This window comes from Apteryx mantelli, chromosome 6 (assembly GCF_036417845.1).
Source record: "Apteryx mantelli isolate bAptMan1 chromosome 6, bAptMan1.hap1, whole genome shotgun sequence".
NCBI classification, from domain to species: Eukaryota; Metazoa; Chordata; class Aves; order Apterygiformes; family Apterygidae; genus Apteryx; species Apteryx mantelli.
In genome coordinates, this window is record NC_089983.1 from 36,565,654 (window position 1) to 36,590,019 (window position 24,366).

The 24,366-nt window shown below is 35.2% G+C and overlaps 1 protein-coding gene across 1 annotated transcript in view; it reads left to right on the plus strand.

Annotated features, from left to right (window-relative positions):
* Positions 1–24,366, plus strand: part of PTPN4 (protein tyrosine phosphatase non-receptor type 4) — a 123,850-nt gene that overhangs the window by 43,266 nt on the left and 56,218 nt on the right. The window contains exons 2-10 of the mRNA XM_067299273.1: positions 152–306; positions 7,031–7,138; positions 14,563–14,605; positions 14,702–14,780; positions 18,694–18,738; positions 18,996–19,048; positions 20,952–21,072; positions 21,996–22,083; positions 22,641–22,729. Coding sequence (XP_067155374.1) covers positions 169–306; positions 7,031–7,138; positions 14,563–14,605; positions 14,702–14,780; positions 18,694–18,738; positions 18,996–19,048; positions 20,952–21,072; positions 21,996–22,083; positions 22,641–22,729 — 764 coding nt within the window. The 5' untranslated portion in view covers positions 152–168. The remainder of the gene's footprint in view (positions 1–151; positions 307–7,030; positions 7,139–14,562; positions 14,606–14,701; positions 14,781–18,693; positions 18,739–18,995; positions 19,049–20,951; positions 21,073–21,995; positions 22,084–22,640; positions 22,730–24,366) is intronic.

A 24,366-nucleotide genomic window follows, 5' to 3' on the forward strand; every position in this document is an offset into this window, starting at 1 on the left:
TTATTAGATACCATGGATTTATTGCTCATATTTATTTTGTCTAAAATGTGTTTTTTTTAAGTGAGCTCACTGTGGGTTTACCTTTTGTTTTTAAGCCTTCACTTTTGCATTTCTGTTTCTTGAATATTTTTTATATTTGTTCTCTCCAAAGACCCTGTGTGGACAGTAATGACCGCACGTTTCCGATTGCCTGCTGGCAGAACCTACAATGTACGAGCATCTGAGCTGGCACGAGACAGGCAGCATACGGAGGTGGTCTGCAACGTTCTTCTCCTGGATAACACTGTACAAGCTTTCAGAGTTAATGTAAGTAATTTGATTATTGCAAATCAATGTCACTCTGAGCTTGCTTTTCTTTACTGGATTTGTATGTCTAGAGTTTGACTTTCAAAATAATGTTAAATACAGAGTAGAAGGGGAAGTTATGTTCTGAAAGGCATGCATGTACATGTACGTATTTAGTCACTGTGTACTTAGTCATGCTGGCATCCTCTATAATGCTAACACATCTCTATTTAAAAACTGAATATTCAAAGTATCGTTTATTTCTAGTAGTTTTCTTTGGGGATTCAGTGTTGTATAGTGTAATCGAGAGGATTTTTGCCATTGAGTTGAATGAGAACAGGAGCAAGCTTTGGTTTTGATCAGTTCTGTTTTTTGCATTTTGAGCATGAGTATCATGTATGATGGTAACTCTTCTCTTGACTCTAGCTAACTATGTTTAATCATGTGTATGGTTATATTTGGTTACGGATATCATCTTGAAGCATCCCTTTGCTCTCTGTTTTTCTCCTATTTCTTCTTTTTAGTTCTATGGATTCCCTTACTTAAACACACCACCTCCTAAGGCACTAATGAGGATGGCAGGAAGAAAATAGGAAACTGCTGAATGTTGAGGGCTGTAACTAGGAAAACTTGAGTAGCTTTTGACAAGTGGGCGTGGCTATATTCATCAGATTTTCTGATCTGTAATCCCTGATAAATTAAAATGAAAATGTTTGATTTTATGAGTATGTACATATGTGTGCATCCATTTCTTTGGATTTAAAAAAAATGAGCAAGGCCCTTACATGAAAACGTCAGAGTATTTAAAGTAAGCATTGTGGGAAAGTTTAAACTGTGTCAGGAATGAGAAGTCAACAGGAAAGTAGCGGTGGAGTGCCCTTAGGTTCCTAGAATCATCTTTATTTTATAGCCAAAGAATTGATCATTTGTATGGATAAAGGTTGAAGAGTGTGGTGGTAAATGTTACAGGTGGCATGATTATTGAAGTTTTTCAAGACAAAATTGAAGAACTTCAGAGTGGGGTAAAAGAGTAGCTTGACATCAGATAAAGGGTATGGGGTAAACTGGGAGGTGAGGGAGAAACTGAAACAGTTTTCAGTTGTGTGTGAACAAGGTTAATTTAGGCTATTTGAAAAAACTGTCAATTATATTGAGTTCTGATGTCTACTTCAATAAGGATATTGATAAATTTGAATGCTTTTTAGGGAAGATTTGAAAATGACCAAGTTTCTCTGTTCTGTATTCAGGTTGTTAGAGCTTGGGCAGCCTGCAAGTACCTGTCAGAGGAACAGGTCCTCTGTTATCTAGCAAAAACATGCAAGGATGCATTAGCTGGTGGCTGAAGCCAGTGGTAGACTTGGTGATTATTTTTGTTTTGGTATTGTAGAAGGTCCTTCTAACTGTTAGAGTAGATATTTTGGTCAAGGTGGAATGTTTTAGGATGTTCTCTTGAGGTATTTTTTGCAGTTGATTCAAGCGCTATTTTAGAAGATTCTTATGGCCTGTTTTAAGCAGCAGTTCTGAATAGTTAAGGGCGAGAATCTTGGATTATGGTGGGGGACCATCAAAGATGTTAGTTTACCGTCATAAAGCCTCATCTGCTTTCTGTGGTAATCTTTCCTATATCCCTTCTGTGTCCCTTACCTTCTCATCCTTGCTAACCCAATTCTCCAGTCTACGTTGCTTGCCAAAAAGCAGTATGTGCAGAACGTGGTTGAAGACAAAGCATTAAAGTTGCATGAGAAATTATAAATATTGTGTTCCTTGCTTTCAGGTACTTGAGTCTGCAAGACAGATATATTAACTGAAGGTTTTGTTTGTTTTAGTTGGCTAAAATAAGGAATAATTGTAGTAGGGAAGTTGTGGGATATTCCACTTTTTGATCTAGATATCCAAAAGCTGCATCTTTTAAGAGAACTGGTAGTGCCTGTCTAGAGTAGAGTAAGCAGTCATAAATCCTCAAATCTCTATTCTGACTCTTTTGAGAAAAATCTGTGTAATGTTTTCTCCCCACCTGTGTTGCATACTTAATATTTAATTGCATGGATCACCATTCATTGGTTCTATAGACCGGCTTGCAAGTTTGTTTGTTAGAACTGAGTTTAGAAAATACAAATTCCTTGGTGCTCAACATTTTTTTTTTTCTCATATTTTGTCAGTCTGTTTTTTAGAAAATAGAGACTAATGAAAACTTTGTTAAATATTCAATCATAGCAAGCATATGCTAACCTACATCGTTTACAGGTTTTCAGGGCTTACTGTTGTGTTTTACTTTATTGTGGTTGACACAATATTTGGCAATAAATATTTATGGAATTGTTCTCAGAATAGGAAGAACAATGATAACATCAAATAAATTAGCAAGGTTTTTTCTCCTGGTGATTGCTATAGGTATTCTGTATGCTAATGCTTGTGAAGCTTAATCATCTGAAGTATGCAGTTCTGTCTTAATAAAAATGTACTCAAATGTTATTTCTCTTCCAAGAGCAAAGTACTGATCACGGGCAATGTCTCCTGATAATTTAGATGACATGGTCTAAGTTCACATTTCAACCACCTTCTTCTGTTGATTTGCAAAATAGGCATTCTTTGTGCTAAACATTACCTTGTATAGGATGTACCAAATCAAATAAAATAATCCTTATAGACTGTAGTTAGACAAAGCTATTTCGGCTACAGGTGAAAGAGTCCGTTGGAACTAACCTGTGCATATATCTGAATAGTAGAAATATCTTCTGTAAATGCTCTGCTTACCCAGTGAAGAACTACTGCTTCCACCGTGGAAAGTATACTGCAGAGCTGGAAGAAGTGATTCTGACTTGAGTTAATAAAATCAGGATGATTTGCATTACCATAAACTTGCTTTTTTCAAGATCAAATTGTTTTAATTTGCTTTAATTAATTGTTTAAATACCTTGAGCTGTATCCTTTCCATATAAACTGACTTCATTATGTTCCCTGAAAGCCAGTATTTAGATACAGAAATCATATTGAACTTGAGGGGAAACTAAGGTGAGATAGATGGCATTAGCTGTTCTGTGAGCAAGGCTTGTGAGTTATCAGTCACGGACAAAAGGTTTACTTTGGAGCCTTTATCGGAGAAGCTTCACACAAGCAGTAAATTTACCATGTGATGGAAGTAAAGCCTAAAAATCCAACTGTCAAAAACAAGTGTGATTTTTAGAAGTGGCAAATTTCTAATAATTTAATCTTTTGCATTACTAAATTTTTTTTCTCCCCCTTTTCTTCACAAAAAAAGGAAACAATAGCCTGCATGGAAACCTTTTTTTTTTTCTTTCTTTTTTTAAGACAGGATGACTTTAGAAAAGTTCATGTAAGTTATAGAATGAAGAAAATAATACAGTTCTGGATGCTTACAGGGAGTACATTTGCTTGTGTTACAACAGGAATACTCCAGGGAGGTGAAAGAGGAGGGATATTAGTATTGTCAGTAGTGAACCACTCTCAGATTTGTGTGTGACCCCCTCACGGCTATGCTGCAGTCCTGGGAACGTCCATGACCTGCCATGCCATTTCTCTTCCCAGAGAAGTGCAATTTTGTTTGGACTGGCACGGCAGCAATAAGCTCTGCATTCCTGGTGTTTGGTGTAATTGCACCCTGCTCTATGGGCTAGCAACAAAAACAGTGTCAGTGATACAATTTGGGAAGATTGTAATTAGTTGGTGAGCGGTCATTAAGCCTACAGAATTGTGGATGTTTTCTTAAATTTTCAAACAAGTGTGTTTGTAACCAACAACGATTTTGCGATAGAAATAACCTCTGTATCTAGTGATGCTGGATGTTAGACACTAGATGATAAATGCTTCATAAAGTTCAGCTAATCTGTTGATGTCTGGTGTTGATGTCTAGTGTGTTCTGAAAGGGCAGGATTCGTTAGTCACGTTGCCTGTAGCAATTACCAATAATAAGTATGCATAAAATTCTAATATTCCAACTCAGCAGAAATGCTGGTATGTTTTATATTCAACCGCATAGTAGTTAAGTTCTCCTTCACTAACTGTTCGCCATTCAATTGTGAAATAGTTGAGTTAGATTGCAGTGGGCAGTTTCATATTAGGTATTTCCCATTGTTCTTATGTTTTCCATTATCCCCTGTTTTCAGATACAATGTTAATGTTGAACCTTAATCTAGCTGTAGGAATATAACACATTTCCTATGAAAATCTTGTTTATTGGTTTTGCTTCATTATTAAAAAAAAAAAAATAGACACTCGTTTACCATATCCCTAATAATTTAGAGCGCTACTCAATGGTTATGTTGGGATTACAAATTCCATTTCAGACCTTTCACAACAAACAGGATTGTGACCTTCACCTGCTCTGGCAAGCTGCAACATCATTATATAAATATCAAAGATGGGTTAAACTGAGGTCTGGTTTTACTAGATGCTTATCTCTATTTTGTTCTGGGAGTAAAACATTGTGATCAAAACAAATGCTGCGTGTTGAAACTTGTTGTCTCTTATCCAAATTTGCTGCTCTGTGTCAGGAGAAATACTTTTAACTCTACTTATTCTGCCCTTTAACAGCACCTTCATTCCTAATCCCAGCCTCCTTGTTCATTTGAAATGACAGTCTTGTACTACTGAATTCAAACCGATCAGCGGGTCCTAAGCTTTTGATAGCCTTTCACTAGGAAGCATTTATTTAGATATTTCAGAAACAGTATAAATGCTCAGGCTTAGATTAGAAAACACTTAGAGAATTGATACCTACATGTTGCTTGAAAAAGTAACGTCAGCTGTAGTAAATGTAAGTCTAAGCTTTGGATGCAAATGTCTCCCTTTTCCCGATAGTTACTATCGTAAGTTCTTAGTTTGAGTTCTGATTTAGATCTACATAGGGAAAAATGCCAAGAAGTAATTAGTGTTGCTATGTAATTTAAAATTTGTTTTATTTGCTGAAAATTTTGTACTGATTACTGGTTTATTTCAAAAAATATCAGAAACCTCTAATTTAGTAAAAATTAAAGTAACTATTTTTAGAATTGTACATAAAAATTGCTTTATGTGTTTATAGTGTCATGTATGTATTATGTTAACATCTGTTTTTTTTCCTGGATTGTTTCTAATTATTTGAGAATAAATTTTTCAGTAGTGCGCTTCTTAACAACCTTGCTGCTACTAACTGTTCACTTGGTTAAACATGAAGAAATTTTCTCCATATCGCTTTTAAAAATAAAATCTTTCAAAGCAAATAAAACAATTCTTATGTCATTTTAACTTAGCCAAATTTACACAGGACCTGATGTGCATGGCTTATGTAATTTCAACTTAAATATGCAGAGCTGCAGTTATGATTGCCCCGCTATCATCCTTTTAGGCATAATTTGCTGATACTTTTTTGCTATTTTTTTTTTATTAAGAAATAAATTATCAAACTTCTCTGTTCTTGACACCCAAGTAAATGGTTTTGACAGTTTACTCAACTTAAGTATAATCTCAGCAGAACAAAAATTGAACTTTGATAAGATGCTCTTAAATGTAAATGAATGTCTGAATGTGATTTGTGAATTTTTCTTGTAATGGATTAATAAAATCCTTGCAACCTGCTTCTGGCTTTTTAGTTACGCTTCTCATATAACTGCCTTTAAAAATAAACTGTTTTATAATATGTTATGAGGAATGAGGTCATTTGAGACCAGAACAGTAGTCCTTTTTGTTTTAAGACTTAAAAAAAATACCTTATTGCCTACAGTAAACAAGGCAAGATGTATGTGGAATCCACTGGAGCATGAGTAATGCTTGGCACCTAGGACACAGAGAAGCCTGGTTCCAGAGAAGCAGAAAATCTAGATGGAAAATGTATCAATAATCTTTCATCATTTCTCTTGTTTAACAGTTATTCTTGCAGCATTTCTTTGCATCTATTGTTCCTCAAGAAGCTGTGATACTCTGCAGCTTCCTTGGGAAACTCCTTCAAATTTCACCAGATGTATTTATTGAGCCGTGTCGTAATGGCACGCTCCGTGTTTAAATTACTGTGTTAGCCATATTTTTAGTTTAGGCAAAAGATTGCTAGGTACCTTCAACTATGCAGATGTTTTTTATATCGTTTTGTGGATAAGATTTGACCCTACAGTAGAAATCAAGTTTGTTCATTTGTCTCAGAAAAGAAATGTTATTTTTTTATATTCAGTTCATTTGAATTGGTTCATTTAGAGCAAAGTATCTTTGGGAAAACACATTCAAATGACACTTGTTCTCAGTTAGATATTTGGCTGCTTCAGCTGTCTTTGCCCTTTAACTTTGGAAGCATTTTCAATATGCTGGTTCATTTAGATTCAGGCATAGATTTTCAGATAAAGTAAGAAAGAATAACTTGTACAGGCCTGAAAAATGTACTTTTAAATGATAATGGAATGGCCTAAATGAGACTACTAAGTTCTAAGTCAAATTCTATCCCTTTTTCACTTTTTTCAGTAATCCTTTTAAACATCAAATTTGGTTAATGAATGGCTTTCAGGAATAATCATATAGCTATCTGAGAAGTGAGAAATTCTTGCTGTCAGAAAATGACAAAGAAGAAAAATAATAATTTCTTGCATATGTTTTAGCAAGAGAGATGGAGCTCATTTAAAAATAGTGCTGCTGTGATACATTTCGTGATATTTAAAATTTAGATTGCTTGAGCACATCTGAAAGAATGCGTATGTGTATGCATGAAGTCTGTGTCCAATTATATTTTTTGTTCATAAACGGTATATATTTTTGCTCTCTGCAGAAACATGATCAGGGACAAGTTCTGTTGGATATAGTCTTCAAGCATCTCGATTTGACAGAGAGAGATTACTTTGGTTTACAGTTGGCTGATGAATCCACTGATAACCCTGTAAGTTGAACCTGTTTTCTAAATCATATTTTTCACACATTTAATGCATGTAGGGACTGTGTTTTATTGCTTAGCAGGTACCTAATAATTGTAAAATTCTAATTCTTTCCTTTTGACAGCTCACGTTTTTTGACAGAAGCACCCTGGATTTTTGTTTTGGTAGATGTGTATGGCATAAGAATACACTGGTATGCGTTGGAGAGATCTGGTTTTTAGGGGGAAGCAGAGGGGGTTTTTTGTTTTTTGAAAAAAGCTGGTTCTTGGCTTTTGGTAGTACAGTTCTGACTTATTGCTCACCTGGAAAACTGTTTATCTCAGGAGTTGAGAGAAACTGCTTTTTAAAAACTTGATAAGTTTGGGGGTTTTTTTATTTCTCACCTGTTTGAACTAGCATTTCAGTGCTTGTTTTGCAGCATTACAATAGCAGCAGGAGAAATACTTAACTGATCTATTCAGTTTGGCTTCTTCTTTTTTTTTTTTTTTTTTTAATGCTTCAAGTTTTGCAATGGCACCATAAGCTGTGCTGTCTTCTTTCATTGGGGATGGACTTTGACTGTGTGTTGAGCTTGTGATCCAAAAGGTTATAATAAGACTGGTTTCATTAATAAAGACCACATGACTGTTCAGTTTGCTCCCCATGCCACTTCTTCATCCACTGGTTTTAATATATGGTTATTTAATACACTTGAGAATGGTATTTTCATTGATGATTTGATAGGCTAGACAGTCATGGGAATAGGAGACTATTTCACCAAAAGGTGGAACAGAATTAATTGAGAAACAAGATTAGAAAGATAAAGTGATAGGGAGAATGATGCAATAAGAAAGGAAATAGTAGCATGTGTGGTAGAAACAATGGAGGCAGAGTTAAATCAAGCTCGCATAAGGAATAAGGCAGATGAAGTGAATTAATTAAATGGCAGTTGTGAAAACTATCCAAGTTAATTAGGTGGTAGTAATCAGCATTCAAATAATACATTAAAATAGCTAAAGTTGAAACAAAAAGATGGACATCGTTTAGATGGTGAGGACTGAAGACTTTAATCAATGTTTTAAGCTTCCCACTAGTACAAGTAGGGCATTAGATGGTATTTCTCAAGTATTTCATCTTTTTGCAAGGCTAGATGTAATAACTTAAGTCTAATTCAGCCAGGAGTTTTAGGCATTACTACAGTGGGAGAGGGTTGGGTTTTTTGTTTGTTTGTCTTGTAACTGGTATATTTTGGTCTGCTCTGTGACCAAAAAAGGTTTAACCTCTGCATCTATGTGAAATGCTATTTATAGTCCTTTGAGCAGCACCTTCAAGATTATTATCTTAGAATATGGAGCTTCACTAGCTGTTCTTAAATAAGTGAAAGTATGAAGAGTTTACTGCTTAAATGTATTTATGTGAAAAAGGAAAACTTGGGATAAAGTCTCTTTTCCATCTTTAAACCAATCAGCAGAAAGTAAGAGGTGAGCATCTGATATTTACCTTATGAAACATTTAACCAAGAAATATTCTTTGCTTCTGGAGACTTCTGCTCTACACCCTCTGTCCCCCAACCAGTGGGTCTTTTGTTTTAATATCGATATTATGTTGTTAGGATCCTTTCTTTCTACCGTGTACACGTGTCTTATCCTGAATTAGAGAGGCATTTCTGCAGTTTGATATATGGCTTGTGTAGAGTTAGTAAAGAATTAAACAGGATCCCAAGTCTTTACTTTGTTCAAAGTAATTGCATCATTTAAATGGAAATGTAGCACTCAAAGTATAGCCCTGCTGCAATGAGCATTATTACAGTTAAATTTGAATTAGATATTAAATTTCAATGTCCTGCAAGTGATATGACGTGTGGTTGCATGTGGAAAACAAATTTTTGTGATACCAGTGGTCTAGGTATCAGTAACATACTATTCGCAGGAAAATTTGGGGCTTCTAATGAATTTTCCGCATGTTCTCATGTAGATATTTGAAGTGGAAATATGGGACTCCACAAGTGATGGACTTTAGAAGAGCATCACTGTGCTCTGGGTCATTGTAAAGAGAAGTAATAGAAGCCATTGCAATATTGTGCCATCTTCTCCAACTGTCATTTGAGTGGGTCAGTATCACCTCGTAGTTATGTTAAAAACTAATTTTTAATAGTTACGAGTTTGGAGTGAAAATATTGAGCTTTATGATCATGAAATAGTACCTTGAAAGGATGTTGCCTGTTTTGTTTTATCTCTTAACTAGATTGTATGATCATCATCAGTTGGGATCAGAAATAGTAATTCTTAAGAGATAGTAATTTTTAAATATGACTTACCAAAAAATTAGATTTTAGAATTAAAATCTAATTTAAATTAGTTTTAACTAACTTAAATTAGTTTTTAGATTGTCCTGTAAGGTGTTTTTGTTTCTAGTCCAGATACCTGATAGATCTCTTAATCATGCTTCATCTAGTCCAGTATCTGACAAGGGCTGTCAGTTAATTGCCCTAAGGGATGAAGAAATGGACTCTCTTGAAAATGAGTATTTATAATGGTTAATATGCTTTAATTAAAAGGTATTTCCATATGTCTGAAACTTTTTAAATCAGTTTGTATTTCACCAGTAGGAGTTGATGGATCCAGTTGTAATGCTCAATGGCTAGAGTATTGTTATAGCTCCATTGCTAGATCGCAGTTGCTTCACAGAATTCTTCTTGGATGTTTTCTTTAGTAAATCTTAAATGTTGAATACTTGTTTTAAAAGGCAGTTGAACTAGATGCTGCTGCTTATAATACAGTTCTTTGCCTAACTCCCATTATAGACATGCCAGACTGATGGGGTCTAAACTTATCTCCCACCCTTTGTGTGAAAAGCCAGCATTTCTGTTCACCAAATGTGCAGGGTGATCTATAGAGATAAATGACATTGTGAAGCGTTACTCATACAGTAACTCACCAAAGTAAGTTTCAGAAGATGCTGAGATAATGAAACATTCCTCTTCAGTAAGAGTAAAATGGGGACTATTGTTCTACCACCAAGAGTGACTCTTCTAAAATAGAAGAAATACATTTTTCTCTTCTACATTTTTTTTTTTTAATCTGTAGAAAAGAGTGAGAGAAGTTACAGTGCTGCCATCATTTTTCTTCTGCCTGAATAGTACTTCCACATCTCTTTCTTCTTTGGAGCAAACTATTCTTAATTACATTCTTTCTCTAGCCTTCTGGTAACATTAAGATAACTAATGTGAATAAAGCTGTGTAGCACATTATAATTTTAACAGAGTTTTCTTTTGTAACTGTTTGTAGACAGTTCTGATAAGACATGGTCAAGATAGTTTTATTTAATTTTTTTATTCTAAAGTTTGTTTCCAGGCTGAAAAGACATAGACATGTTGTAGAAAAAGCTGAATTATTTTTCAACTTTTGTTTAAAAATCATTTAATCGAATATTACTCAGTGTTTTATTCAAAGTTCAGAAATTCACAGGGCTTCTCATTCTCATTTCTCTGACTTTCCAAAGCTTACACCTCTGAGCTTTCTTCTTTAATTTATCTGGAAGCAGAACATAACACTATAATAAAAGCAATTGGTTAAGAATTAATCTGGAAGAAGGATGACTTCAGAGCTATTTGATAAGCATAGGTTTTAGAGGTTTAGTATTCTTTGACTACTTAAATATTTTGCTTGTCAGCAAATATCCAGTTGCAATGAAATAGTATGTCACAGCTAAATAGAATTTTACCAGTATTAATCATAGGAAGCTGAAGAATTTATGGTTATGATTAATTTCAGTATTTAATATTGGTTTACCTTTATACTCTGTTCATCTGGAGAAAAAAAAAAAGATAGGATTATCAGATATTCTGGTTATTCACAAAATAGCACAGTGGAATGTTACTAAGACAAAATACTGCAGGACATAAAGGTAATGGGGAAAAGGGAATTCTGCTGACTGAGTGCCAAAACTCTGTCATTGTGCCTAAATGCGGATTTCATAAATTGCACAAGCTTTATGTTTTCATATAATAATAATAATTTCATATTTTTAAAAAACATGTTATGTTAAAACAAGTAATATTGCAGCTTTGACAGTTAATCTGGTCTCTTATGCTCTTCTAAATAGTAGATCTCTCCATCTTAATTTCCTGTATTGTGTTGAATTATGCAGATAACCTTTTATATCTTTTGCTGGTAAAAGGTGTGAAATTATGTATTAAGAAAGTTACTTGATTTTTTTTTTTTTTAACGTGTAACCTACCAAAAATCAGTATTTAGATTGGAAAAAAAGTTCCTCTAGTAACCCTGCAGTTCTTTCAGTGACTGTCCACAAGCATCCAGCTTCCTGTGTGTGTGTTTACTGCACACGTTTAGACTGGGAAACAGCCAGTGCTGTTTGGATTGGATTATTGGACACAGGAGGGAAAAGAAACTCAGTTCCATATTGCTGCTCATCGCTGAGAAATAGCATTCTGTGTAGTGTTTACTTGACTTGCACGCAGTGCAGTTTAAGTCCCTTTTGCTTATCTGTAGTTAGTGTAAATGTATAGCTGTAGTTTGCTTTTTAAAATTAGCTGCTTAATACCTTCTAGCTATTTAAAAATCAAAACCACCAGTGAATTAAGTTCTTTTCTTGCATATACTAGATTTTTGTTCTATGATAGTCTCTGGATTGCAAAACTTGCTGTTCTTGTGACTGCATCTATCTCCCTGAAAGTACTTCTTCTGGTTAGGAAAGTGTGTATCCTGAGCACATTTCCCATTGTTATTCTATCTCAGAAGAACTTGGAGGTGAGGTAAACTGTACTTAAATTGTTCTCCTAATTTTTCTTTACTTTTCGAGCAAAAAAAAAAAAAATCTAATAGATCTGGCCGTAAGGTGATGATCTTGTGCACTCTCCTCATGACAGCTCAACCGTGAGTTTCCACACTTACTGCCTGAAATGCCATTGTTATTTGATATAAGCAGATTAGCTAAGCTGGTATGTATTTAGGCCTCTTAAAAAGTCAAGAAAGAACCCCCTCACCCCCCTTGGGCAGTATAGTTTGAAGGTTTGTTCTCGGAAGCTGAATAACAAAGAATCCCAGTTTCTCTCTAAGCACAGGGAAGTTCTCCGCCCATTTTCTTTTAACTGAGCCTAACTTCAGGAAAGTGGCAAATTTTGTGTAGGCCTTTGATTAATTGTTTCTATGGAAAAAAGCCAAGTCCTGAAAGAGACTTTTGAAATACCCCAAAGGAGCTATGTCATAGAGGCATGATTCATATTTTGGGGGTTGTTTTTCAACATAGTCCATCCACTATCTTATCGGTAAGCAGTCTGGCCTTGCATTTCTCTACATAGTCCTTGAGAGCAGCAAAAAACTGAACAAAAATGATAAGGATGATACCAGTATGGGGAAGCTAGTAAGATAATAAGAGGTAAAAGCTGGAATGAATCTTAAATTGCATGCACTGTGACTGGGATTTTGAGATGACTGGGATATATGCGGTGGGTGAGGAATAACTGTACGGCTACCTGATGAACGAGCTGACGGGGCCTGGCAGAGGGTCGAGGAGGAGCAGAAGGCACTGGCATGGTTGGCAGTGGGAGTGCTCTTGTCATTTGGTCTATGGGTGCCCAGAGCAATGTAGGAAGAGGGTATTCATGCAGGGTGGGTGTGAGGATTTGGGGAATACTGTCAGCATGGGGCTGACGCGACCTTGGCGGAAGAGACCTGGACAAAGATATTGTTGAGGAAGAGAATATAGTAATGACTCTTAGAGGGTCTGGGGTCCAGAAGGTTGAGGAAGAAGGGGCATCGCATCTTTCAACAAAAGGCAACTTGACAGTAGATTAATTTAGTCCAGGCAAAAGTGCAAAGCGTTACTATATTCAAGGGAATGTAGGGCAAGAGTCTGAGTTTCTCCACTAAGTGTTTCTCATTTTAACTTCATGGACCACCAAATATACCTACCTCTCTGTCTTGCTGAGGGTTTTGGACAAAACAAGATAACCTTTTTGCTAGCAGCTCCTTGGCTTGTTCAGTTCTGGTACATCTGCCTAAATCCTGCCAACTTCAGCTTCTTTATTCTGTTAAGTGGTATAACCCTGTGCGGTTTCCTAGGGAGAAAAGCACGTTTTACATCTGGATCCAACAGCATGACTTGAAAGCATGTTAAACACCGTTGAAAAAAGGTTACCCGTCTGTGGTTTGAACTACATTAATGCTTACTAAATTGACCTTTGCAACCAGAAGCAGGAGAAAACGAGAGCTGTTCTGCTAGACATTTCAGTTCCAGGTTTTCTGAATTAATTGTAATTTCAAACAGTGCTGCCCACAAACATAAATCAAAGGATTGTCAGTTAGATCCAGGTGTTAATCAGATATATTAAATCATAACCCCTTGTGTGAAGATTTTTTTTTTCTTTTTTTTTTAACCGTGTTGTGAAAGATTCTTGTACAAGATATCCCTAGGTGGAGAGTTCCTCCTTAAGCTTTCCAGTTAGCCTTAAATAATGTTGCTTGTCCTCTGTGCGAGTTTTTTGAAATAACCATGCAGTAACCTTTCTCAAACAGTCTCTTCAGTTTCTCTTAAGTCACCTAAACAGATACAGCGTTTGCCTCTGCTCAGCGTTATTTGTTATTTCTAAAGAATAAAATGCCTCCCAGAACTAACTGCAGATCCCAGTGTGTACCAGACATTTTATGATTAAAATACATAGGTGTACACGGAGCCCGCTTGGCTTGGGGAGGGGAGCAGTTAAAACGTCTTGCCGCGCTGCCCTGGGAACCATGCTCTCACTGGTGTGCGCAGCACCGGTGGTGTAAGGGTGCATCTCTGCTTCCTACAGCAGTATTCCCTGGCAGAGGCGATCAAGATCTGGTTGCTGTCTGGTTAAAAGTGTTTTGTAGTCCTCAATCCAGTAGGCCGAGTGCTCTGTCCCTAATTTACAAGGTCACGGTTTGTGATTTACCAGAGATGAAACTCAGACTGACAATGTGAAGCGAATCCGTGAGCCCGTGGGTCCCTCAGTGGTACGTCAGCCCTGCAAAATGCAGAGGAGAAGTAACCGAACTAGTTCAAGCAAATTAGCGTTTGGGTAGGGTAAATTAGCCACCTTATAGCTCTCCACTGCCACGGTTAGTTTACCTCAGATAGTCAAAGAATAGCTAAAGATCTGTAAACTGTAAAATTCTAACTCGTGTCGGGCTTCTGGTGCCACGTCGCAGTAGCCTCAGCACCGTGGGAGACGGGTATGCGGACAGCAGAGATTAAACTCAGGGAGAGAAGAGAACGATCACAGCTGTTTGTGATCATGTCGGTGTCTTTCCAGAAGCAGTGCAAAGACTTTGCACGCCAGGAGAAGGTTTTGATATAAGATCACATGAAAAGTAATAGAAAAGCAACGGTTTCTTGATACATAAAGGCTATAATTAATGCTTTGTTGCTTGTTCCTCTGAAGTTAGTGTTACAATTTGTCTCTTTTCAGAGGTGGCTGGATGCAAACAAACCTATCAGGAAACAATTAAAAAGTGAGTACATGTATTTATTTGGTCAATTCAAATATCGTTACTGAGCAGCTTTTCCAAGGTAACCTGATTAATTAGAAATATTTGCCTTGATTCTAGGAGGGTCTCCTCACAGTCTGAACTTCAGAGTCAAGTTTTTTGTAAGTGACCCAAACAAGCTCCAAGAAGAATATACTAGGTAGGTCTAGTTAATTTATCAGTAAAACATTTTTCTGGAAGGCTTATGTTTAGTGTTGGTATGTTTAGGCTTATATTTAGTATTAATATTAGTATTTGCAAGCTTCTATTTTTTGCCTAATAATCAAAGGCAAGAACTGTGCAGTTACACCAAATCAATCTAATAAAAAGCCTTTGTGACTAAATTTGCAAATATATATGCAAAGTGAAGCCACTACATGAAAATATTACTCAAGTAGAAACAGAAAAAGGAAAAATAGGGAGAAAAAGAGAGGAAAAACTTAATTCCACCATTCATCCACAAGCACAAATTTATTTTTACCTTGTTTTCCCCTTTGGGATTAAAGTATCCTGAGCATTCTGTGTATTTTTATTGATCTATTTTTTCCACTTTGCTGACTGGCAGTAATAAAATTACTCTGGTTATGTGGTTGTAGTCCTAGCTGGAGCATGTAAACTTATTTTGATAGCAATGTGTTGAAGCTTGTTAAGGAAAATGCTCAGTGTGAATTGAGTTAGGAGGTTTGAGAGTTGCAATTAGCCCCTGAAGGAATTCCTCAAATTTTCAATATTCTTAATTAGTCCTAGTCCTCCACATACAAGTGGCATGATTTGACAAACAGATTGAAATTTATGGATGTCTGCCATTCTGAAAACAGGTCAGCCCCATTCAGAAAACAATATCTAAATGATTAAAGATGAGCTTAGAAATCTGAGTACCAAATCCATGAAAATGTAGTCCATGTTTGTTTACAGCTTATTTTGATTTGTCATATTTTTACAAAATTTTACACATGCCTATGCAGACTGAATTTACTCAAATGAGTCCCAGAGAGCCTGCAAAAATCTTTGTTTTATTGGAACGTTTACTTTGAGAGAATTTGGTAATTTACTGCATCAAAATAATAAAAAGGTGTTATTTGAATTACAGGACAATATATAATATTTCTGAAGAGATGAAAAAACAGTAAAGGTTGATCAATGTAAAGTAAACAGTAAAAAAGTAAAAGACAATTGTATACTTAAATGTTATGCTGTAAATACAATGCTATAGATGCAGCATCCATTTAGAAGAGAAATACTGTATAATTTCTGTATCTAGGTCAGCTCTGGCTTTTTTGCTAATAGGCCTAATTGCCCCTGAGAAAACTGGTTTGTATTTGGAATTATAATAAAGAGAATTTTATTGTCTGCGGGGGATTTTGTGGCAAAGTTAGGATGCCTTGTCATTAGCGAGGGGTCCTTTCACATAGTCAGTACTCCCCCTGCTTTAAAAAAAACAAACAAACATTTTTGACAATTCCTGCTCAAACTGAGACTTTTCAAAGACACTCAGTTTTTACAGATTTCAGGAAAAAAGAGGAATGAGTTGACATGAGAGGCAGCATTAGTGTCTTTTCAGAGAAAGGCTGCAGTGCAGTCTCACAGCGTAGTAGACCTCTGCGAAGCCCTGCAGGGGCGGCAGGTCACAGCGGCTTGGGTTGGGAATGGGTCGGTGCGAGTGCACCCTGTGCTGCAGGGCTTCGCTTTAAGAACCTCCATGGATAGGAAATAAAACTTCATTCGTTCTTCTCTTTGCAGAACTACTTGTTTATTGACATTGACCACAGATAACAATTCTTATTCTTTCTAGAGATATATGAAGAAGGTGAAAATATTGTTATGCGATGCCATCTGCGTCGTTTAAATGAATTTGTTATGCGTACTTGTTCGCATCTGCATTGCTAAACTTCTGTTGATTTCCCATTTTGTTCCATAGTGTGTGATGCTTCTGTGTTGGAAGTAGGACGGTTAGCTAACCAGCAATTAACTTCACCATGCGCAGAAAGCCGCGAGCCCAAAGGGAACACGGCTCACTATTGCTTGTGCATGAAGTCCCTGAAACGGACCATGGAGTATTTCTAATTAAAGCATTTCACAAAAATGAAAAAATGAAAAATGAAGTTTGTCTGCACATACAAATATTTTCTCTGATGGTTTTGCAGCCATGAATGTTAACAGTAGCAAACATTGATTTGGTCAATATAGTTATGAAGAGAAACTCAAGCTAAGTCTGTGCAGTGCATCCTTTTAATATATAAATTTAACATACCTTTTCTTGCTTTTTGTAATTGCTAAAGAAATTTGTCTTTTAGCATCGATGTCCAATTTAAGGTGAAAAATGAAAAAGTATTTTGAGGTCTCTAAAGCTAGCTAATGTCACAGTTTTAACTTCAGGTTAAACTATAGTCGTTGCCATTTTGGCCAGTTAAAGAGCCTATAGACGTTTTTGTAGGAATTAAGCACACAGGGGCTAACGTATCTTTGGTACCTGTCAATTTGCAAGAGGTTTCCTCATTTTTATCTCAGTCACAGAATTAAAATTTAGCTCTTTACCTCAATTAGCTGTAACAGTTGATTGACCTTTCACAACATTTACATTGTAAATGATTTGATTTGATTCTTCAAAGCGGTTGTTAATCCATTTTCTGAAGGCTACTCTGAATCTTAGTCTAAACGATTGTAGGAACTCCAGTATATACTAAGTATAATGCAATGATATATCCTGTTTTTAGTTGCTTAGTGCAACTTAATATTGGGAAATATTTAGTGTTCAGTTTTAGTCAAACCTGGTATGAGTATTTTTCGTAAGTAGTTTCTATGGGTGTTTGTAATGAATGAGTATGGCCAACTCCTGACTTTCAAAGCAGAACTACAAGAAGGAAAATAGCTGATTTTATAATAATAGTGTAAGAGGTCCCAAAATGGAATTATTTTACAATAAAGCAAGAGTGATGTTCAAATTTTCCCCTCAGTGGAATATTTTTTAATAAAAAGGCACCAGAGCATTGAAAAGTCTAACGCTGCTTTAATACCCTGTTAAAAGTTCTTTTGGTGAAAATTAAAGCTTGTGCTAACACCATGCCATCTCAGTAAAAGTCACATTTGTTGCCCCAGCTCAGTCTCTGTTTTGGTGGTGGTTTGCAGCAGGTGTGATTTATCACTTGATATCAACATTTGTATTTCTCTGAAATTCTCTAAAACCTTGGAGTGAAATACGAGGGAACTAAATTGAATGAACGACAGATTCATACTGAAAGGTTAACAAAATATTTGTTTTTTATTGGAAACACTAAGGAAGTGTCTTAGAAAGAAAAATGTTTACACTTCCAGGTTTGTGGATTCTTTTTTAAGTCATTGTTTTTCTGCTGCTACTGTGTTTGGTTGAAAACATCTTTTTGTTTTAAAATGTTCATCTGTTTCTTTTGCTGCTTCCCGCTCCCTCTTTACTTGAAAGAGTGGACATAGGGAGAGCAGACGAACTTCTACAACAGGCTTTTCTTACATGGTAATTAAAGAAAACTTCAAAAGTTCAAGGGAAGTCTGAAGACATTCAGAAGGCTTTTAACATAAAAGAATGCACAACTGTTATTTCAGGGTGTTACTCCAAAGTATTAAGAATACTTTGTTTTCATTCAAACCAAAATAATGTCAAATGCCCAATGAGAGTAAATTATTATTCTTTTTTTTAATTTACCTTGACTAGAAATCATTTGTGTTAAGGTGCCTGCATACCTGGATGCAATTTTCAACTTTTGGTTGTGCAGTTGAATAGTTGTGTTTTTCACCTTTATTCATCATAAAGGCATATCTTCTTTTCATTATTTTAAACTGTAAGTTGAACATAAATACTGTAATATAAAGTAGATGAAATATAAATTTTGCAGCATTTTAGTGAAATACAATGTAAAACGTAATAGCCTTGATTTACAAAGCTGTATTATTATTTTACTAATTGCAGTTTAATTTCTTTCTCTTAGGAGTTTAAGAAATAGCATACAAAATGTAAGATTTACCTGGAGAGAAAATGTATTAAATTGATGAAAAGTGATTTTATTTTTAATTATAGTCCCCCCCCCCCTTTTTTTTTTAAGGTACCAGTATTTTTTGCAAATTAAACAGGACATTCTCACTGGAAGGTAAGTCATCTTTCTCATGCTAACCATTACGTGCAAGTTCTGTTGAGGAAAAAGTTGTTAAATTAATGATGAGGGGTTTTACCTGCAAAATATAAATAGATTTAAAACGATTTAGTTTGATTCATGCAAATTAAGTGTGTGTTTATCTGTCCAACTTGTATATTCATAGACTATGAAAAATTAGGCTTTTCAAAATAACCGTATTTCATATGAGATGTATAATTTTATTCATTTCTCTTTTTAAAAAACAAAAACAGGTTGCCCTGTCCTTGTAATACTGCTGCTCTTTTGGCTTCCTATGCTGTTCAGTGTAAGTATAATTACTATTCAGATATTTTTGAGTACTGGAATATATAATAAGTATTACTGATTAGTTTAGTTTCCACATAATGAACTGTAATAATTATAGTTAAATGTATTTATATTACATTATATTGTTTTATTCACATATGTGATATTACTTTTCCCAACATTAAGGAAATGGTCTGTCTCTTTTTTCTTCAGCGGACTGTATTTTTGCTGAATTAAATATGAAAAAATACTTGTCTCTTTTACCCTTTTCCTTCTTTAAACCCTTGCAGTTAAAAACCCAAAAGCCTCAAAATCAAAACCGTTGCATTTCTCTGCGTTCTGAAGTGTGATAGCTCTTTTTGAGAGTGATAGCAAGGAGATTTTTAGACACTTGTACATTTTTAAGACATGTTGTACAATGAACCTTCAAAGAGGTGCGGAAAAGGGGATTCTGATTGTATCTGGCTGAATAGTTTGAGACCTGTGTTGCCAATTTTAAGCCATTCTCTGGGGCAGTTAAGTCTTGAGGACGGTTTAATCCTCCTCCTCTCCCCCCATTATTCTTTCATAAAGCCTAAATATTTCTTTCACATTTAATGGAAAAAATGACTATTCAGCAGTTAGTTCTTGAGATTTCTGATAGTCAGAAATCTTTTTTTTTACATGCAATCCTCATATCTCTGTCTATATTCATGTGTCTTTCTGCTACCAAAGATACTTGCATCTACATTTAGTACTATGTATGCTCTGTATGTGTCAGAGAAATAGTCTTAATATTTCTAGGGAAAAATGCATAGTAATATCAATGTAATATTGCATGCATAGCTTTGGTAAGCGAAGAAAACTTGCTCACCTCTTTCCGGATCAGTGAATAGAACAATTTCTCTTGAACAAAACACCCCAAATCCATCTGTTTGGAAATAGCCATGTACTGATAGTCCTGTCAAAAAAGTACTAAAAGCCATACCTTAGGGATTTACCTTGCAAGTGATTAAATATTTGATAATGAAGCTGGCATTATGAAAGTTTGACATTTCCCTCCACGAGCACCTTCAGCCTTCTTCTTGTCACTTCTTCCATGCCCCATAGAAGTGTCCGTAAGCCTGCACAGGACCCCACACCTTGCCATATTGGTGTGAACTTGCCAATTTTCACCTGTTGTGTTACTTATTTATTACTGTAAATCTGTTATATGGATTACTGACATGTAAAACTGTTTTTCTTCTGATTATAGTTATGACCTCAAGGTCTGTATTTTTGGCAAATTCTGTTTGAGTTTATATGCTTTTTATTATGACAGTAAATGTGATTTTGATTCATTTCCTGTAATTTTAAGAAATGGTTTGTTAGGAATTTCGTAAATGCACTTTTCAGTAGTTTTAAGTAAATAGTAGGTGTATGTACATGTACTTTCTCTTTCTCCACGCATACATTTGAATTTACCAAAAAATATTTTTTGGTAATGCTTCTGAAAATATCTTGGTGCAGAATGAATTGGTTGTTTTTGCAAATCTGATCTGAGTGAAGAAATGGTAGCTTTATAAAAACAAACAGAAAATATTCATAATCACATGAAAGCAAAGATAAACAAAAAAAAGAAGAAAAAACAAATACCTGAAATATGTTGGAGTATATTTATTTAGTACTAGCCATTATGACAGCAGTTATGAATTAATTTATATATTAAAAATTAAACACTTCATAAACTCGTTTCATAAGCACCCTCTAAAAGCTCTCTTAAAATGTATTCACTGACAATGTGACTTGATTTATACAAAAGGGAAAAGGAGAGTTCAAATGTCTTCTGTATTTTTATTTGCTGATCTTAAAGTATGTGAGAACAGACTCTTGGGAATTTGGGGGCATTGCACAATGCCAAATACATCAGCGATAAACAATAACCTCTCTTTTTAATATTTTAGCCGAGCTGGGAGACTACAACCATTCAGAAAACTTGCCAGGCTACCTCTCAGACTATTCTTTCATCCCTAGCCAGCCTCAAGACTTTGAAAAAGAAATAGCAAAATTACATCAGCAGCACATGTAAGGATTTACAGCAGAAGATATTGTCTGACTTTGTCAAATCCTGACTGCTGGTGCTGTGCTCTTGTATAAAAAATAAATATTTTGTCTTAAAGGTTTTTGTAAAGATGTACTTGTAATGTGATATCTTTTGTAGAATGCCTGTATAATAGGTACCGTTGATACTCCTCACAGATAGTACGTCTGTGACAGAATGAGAGGGAAGATTTAGTGAATAAATTAATGTTTTAAAGCTACGCTGAAGAAAGTATTTGAGTGAATTTTGAGGATATTAACTTTATAGGAAGTAATGTGTTTAATAGTTTTTTTCAATCATTGAGAAAGCTGTTTGTATAAAGGCCTTATTTTCATGACGCTCTTACTGTTAGACAAGAGTTACTTTAGAAGTAACTAAGTAAGAAAGAAGTAACTTTTCTTCAATACCTGATGTTTCCCATGTGCAATTCTGTGACCTTTTCCTGAAGAGGAAAAGGCAATGAAGTAACGGAAAAACTATTTAAATATATATATTAAATATATGTATTATATATTAAAGTGGATTGGTGACTATTTAAGTTTGGAGGATGAGCCTTGGAGAGAAATTGCTACTAACAGTACAAAATATAATTTTGCAAAAGTAATTTCTAGGTTCCAGAGCTCCCCAGACTTTTAAATAATACAGTGCATTAGAAGTACAACATGTATGCAATGTTTGCAAACTGTGTGTTGCAGACTCCTTTTAAGCCTTTGTCTGTGTGGAAGCAGAAGTCTTTTCTGTTAAGATTTTGGGATTGCAGTCTGTTTATGGTGAGAGTGGAAACTGAGATTTCTGAGGAGAAAACAGTGAAACCAGTGCAGATTTTATCTGAGCTTGCTGAAGAGCCCAGTGGGGAGTGGGTTCATGTGCATGTTAGACTGTTTCTTATTTAACTTCTTTCTTGCAGAGGGTTGTCTCCTGCAGAAGCAGAGTTCAATTATCTCAATACAGCACGTACCTTAGAACTTTATGGAGTTGAATTGCACTATGCAAGGGTAAGTTTGGATGAACTAGTATTGTAATGTAAAAGTAGGTTCCTCTGAGATCGATGGGAATATATATATATATATTTTTTACTTTCTGGCTGCTCTTTATGAGAGAAAAAATTGAAAATAACATCGTTTTATAAGATGCCTAAATGAGACATATCAATTTGAATAACCCCTATTTCACTGTACTGAGAGTATCTCTTTACTAAATTTGGGCATATTAGTATGTGCTTTATTCAGGTTAAGCCTTATTAGACTGAATACCAGTTCAGTGAATAAGAAAAACATCTTCTTGAATGGCTTCTTGAATATGCTTTTGATGTTTAAGGGTCTGTCAGGTTCAGATGAGAATCAAATTATAAATCATTGTTATTACATAATGTGCAATGTTATATAATGTGACTGTATTGTAATGTGATATAATGCATCGTGTATAATGTATATGTTAAAAGTATTATATAATGTGAATTATATAATGTGAAAACAAATAGTAGCTATTATAAATATTATAAATAGTAATATTTATATTATTCTTTAAGTCATCTTTTCCTTTTCTTTTGAAGGATCAGAGCAACAATGAAATAATGATTGGAGTGATGTCAGGAGGAATACTAATTTATAAGAACAGAGTACGAATTAACACCTTTCCATGGTAAGGAAAGCTGTTTAAGCAAATGCTTTTGTTTTCTATTTCAGAACATACTTTACCTCTACCAGTGTCACAGATTCAAAACAAAGCGAGACTTGAACTTAATATCAGATTGAAATGTTTTACCTCATGCTGTGCAATGGATGATTTTTATGAATGGGTTTTTGTCCTGTTCTGCAGGCCATGCTGTTAAATGATTGTGGTGCAAAATATAATTAATTTTAATATACTTCAGGAGTTTGTAAGCATATTTTTTGTTTGATTAATTATATGGCCAGGTCAGTATTATGGAAATGTCAACTTTATTCTAGCTCAGAGTCTTTAAAAGGATCACTGAACTTAAAAATACAACCTGGAGAATAAAGTGATTACTTTTATCTGTTTCTTCCTATGTAATTTAATTGTACTGAATGTGTTAAATGTAACTTAGGTATGGCACTTGGGGATAACTGAGGTAGGGGATTCACAGATACTGTCTTCTCTTCATCCATAGATGGTCATTTTCATGATAAAGATCAAAAAAGTGCCTTTATTGAAAAAACTGCTGTCATTTCTTTCTCCTCTTAAAAAAAAGTTGCTTCTTAAAGCTGTTCTCCTCTGTTATATAAACTTGGAGTTATCCTTATAAAATGTTATTCTAGTGATCATCAATCTCTTCTCTGTTGGGATCCTGTTTCTGCTTAGTGATAGGAGTTGAGAACTCTTCTGTTGGATCGTACCACTGCTCTATCAAAGTCTGGCACCTCCTCCAAAGCTTTTTTGGTTCCCTCAGTAGTAACTTTTGCTTGGTTGATTTTCTTTGCCTGCTTAAAATCCATTTGGACAGTCTTCCTTATTACATATTTCTTTGAATATACTATAATAGAATGCTGAGTGGGCTAAGTCAGCTGTATGAAATTATAAAAGACATTATTTCCCCAAATACAAAACCTGTTCACACTAGAATAATGATGAAAAGTTTCACTTTTTTTTTGCTACTGATTTGTGTGAATTGGTGTTAGAGTCCAAGCAATCAATACAAATATCTTCTGTAGCCACATAACCAAAAGTTTACCGAGTGTATTTCTGTCCTTAGAAGCCTTAAAGGCTTAACAGAATGCTTAACCACATCATTTAATTGCTGAAATTCTGGATTGTACTGTAATCCAGAGTTACTATTTCACTCGGTTGGGTCATTCTGAAGCTGATGCGTCAATAACTTTTTCTTATTAAGTATAAATACAGAAACACGTTGCAGTTTATAAGTTTTATGGAAAAGCGGTCTTCAACTGTGGCTGCTGAGCACTCTTGAAAATCTCTCCTTGAGATCTACTTACTGTTTCTAAAATAAATTTCTCAAATAACAACAAAATTTTTTAAAAAGGAGGAAGAGTAGAAGTTGCAGTGAAAATGATCTGTAGTGAATTCTACTTGCTGTTCCCACATGGTTCTGGCACTGCAGATCAGAAAACTGCTCCAGAGCGGTTAGGAGGCAAACTGTGGGGCGGGAGACCTGAGTTCATGGTGCTTCCCCACCACTAGTTTCTTGTGTGATCTTAGCACAAAAATTGGGTGTATTAAGTATTACTATGTGAGATCTGTGAGCAAAGTATCAGAGAATCCAACCAGTGTGGTAATGATTTGGTAAATGACTTTTGCAG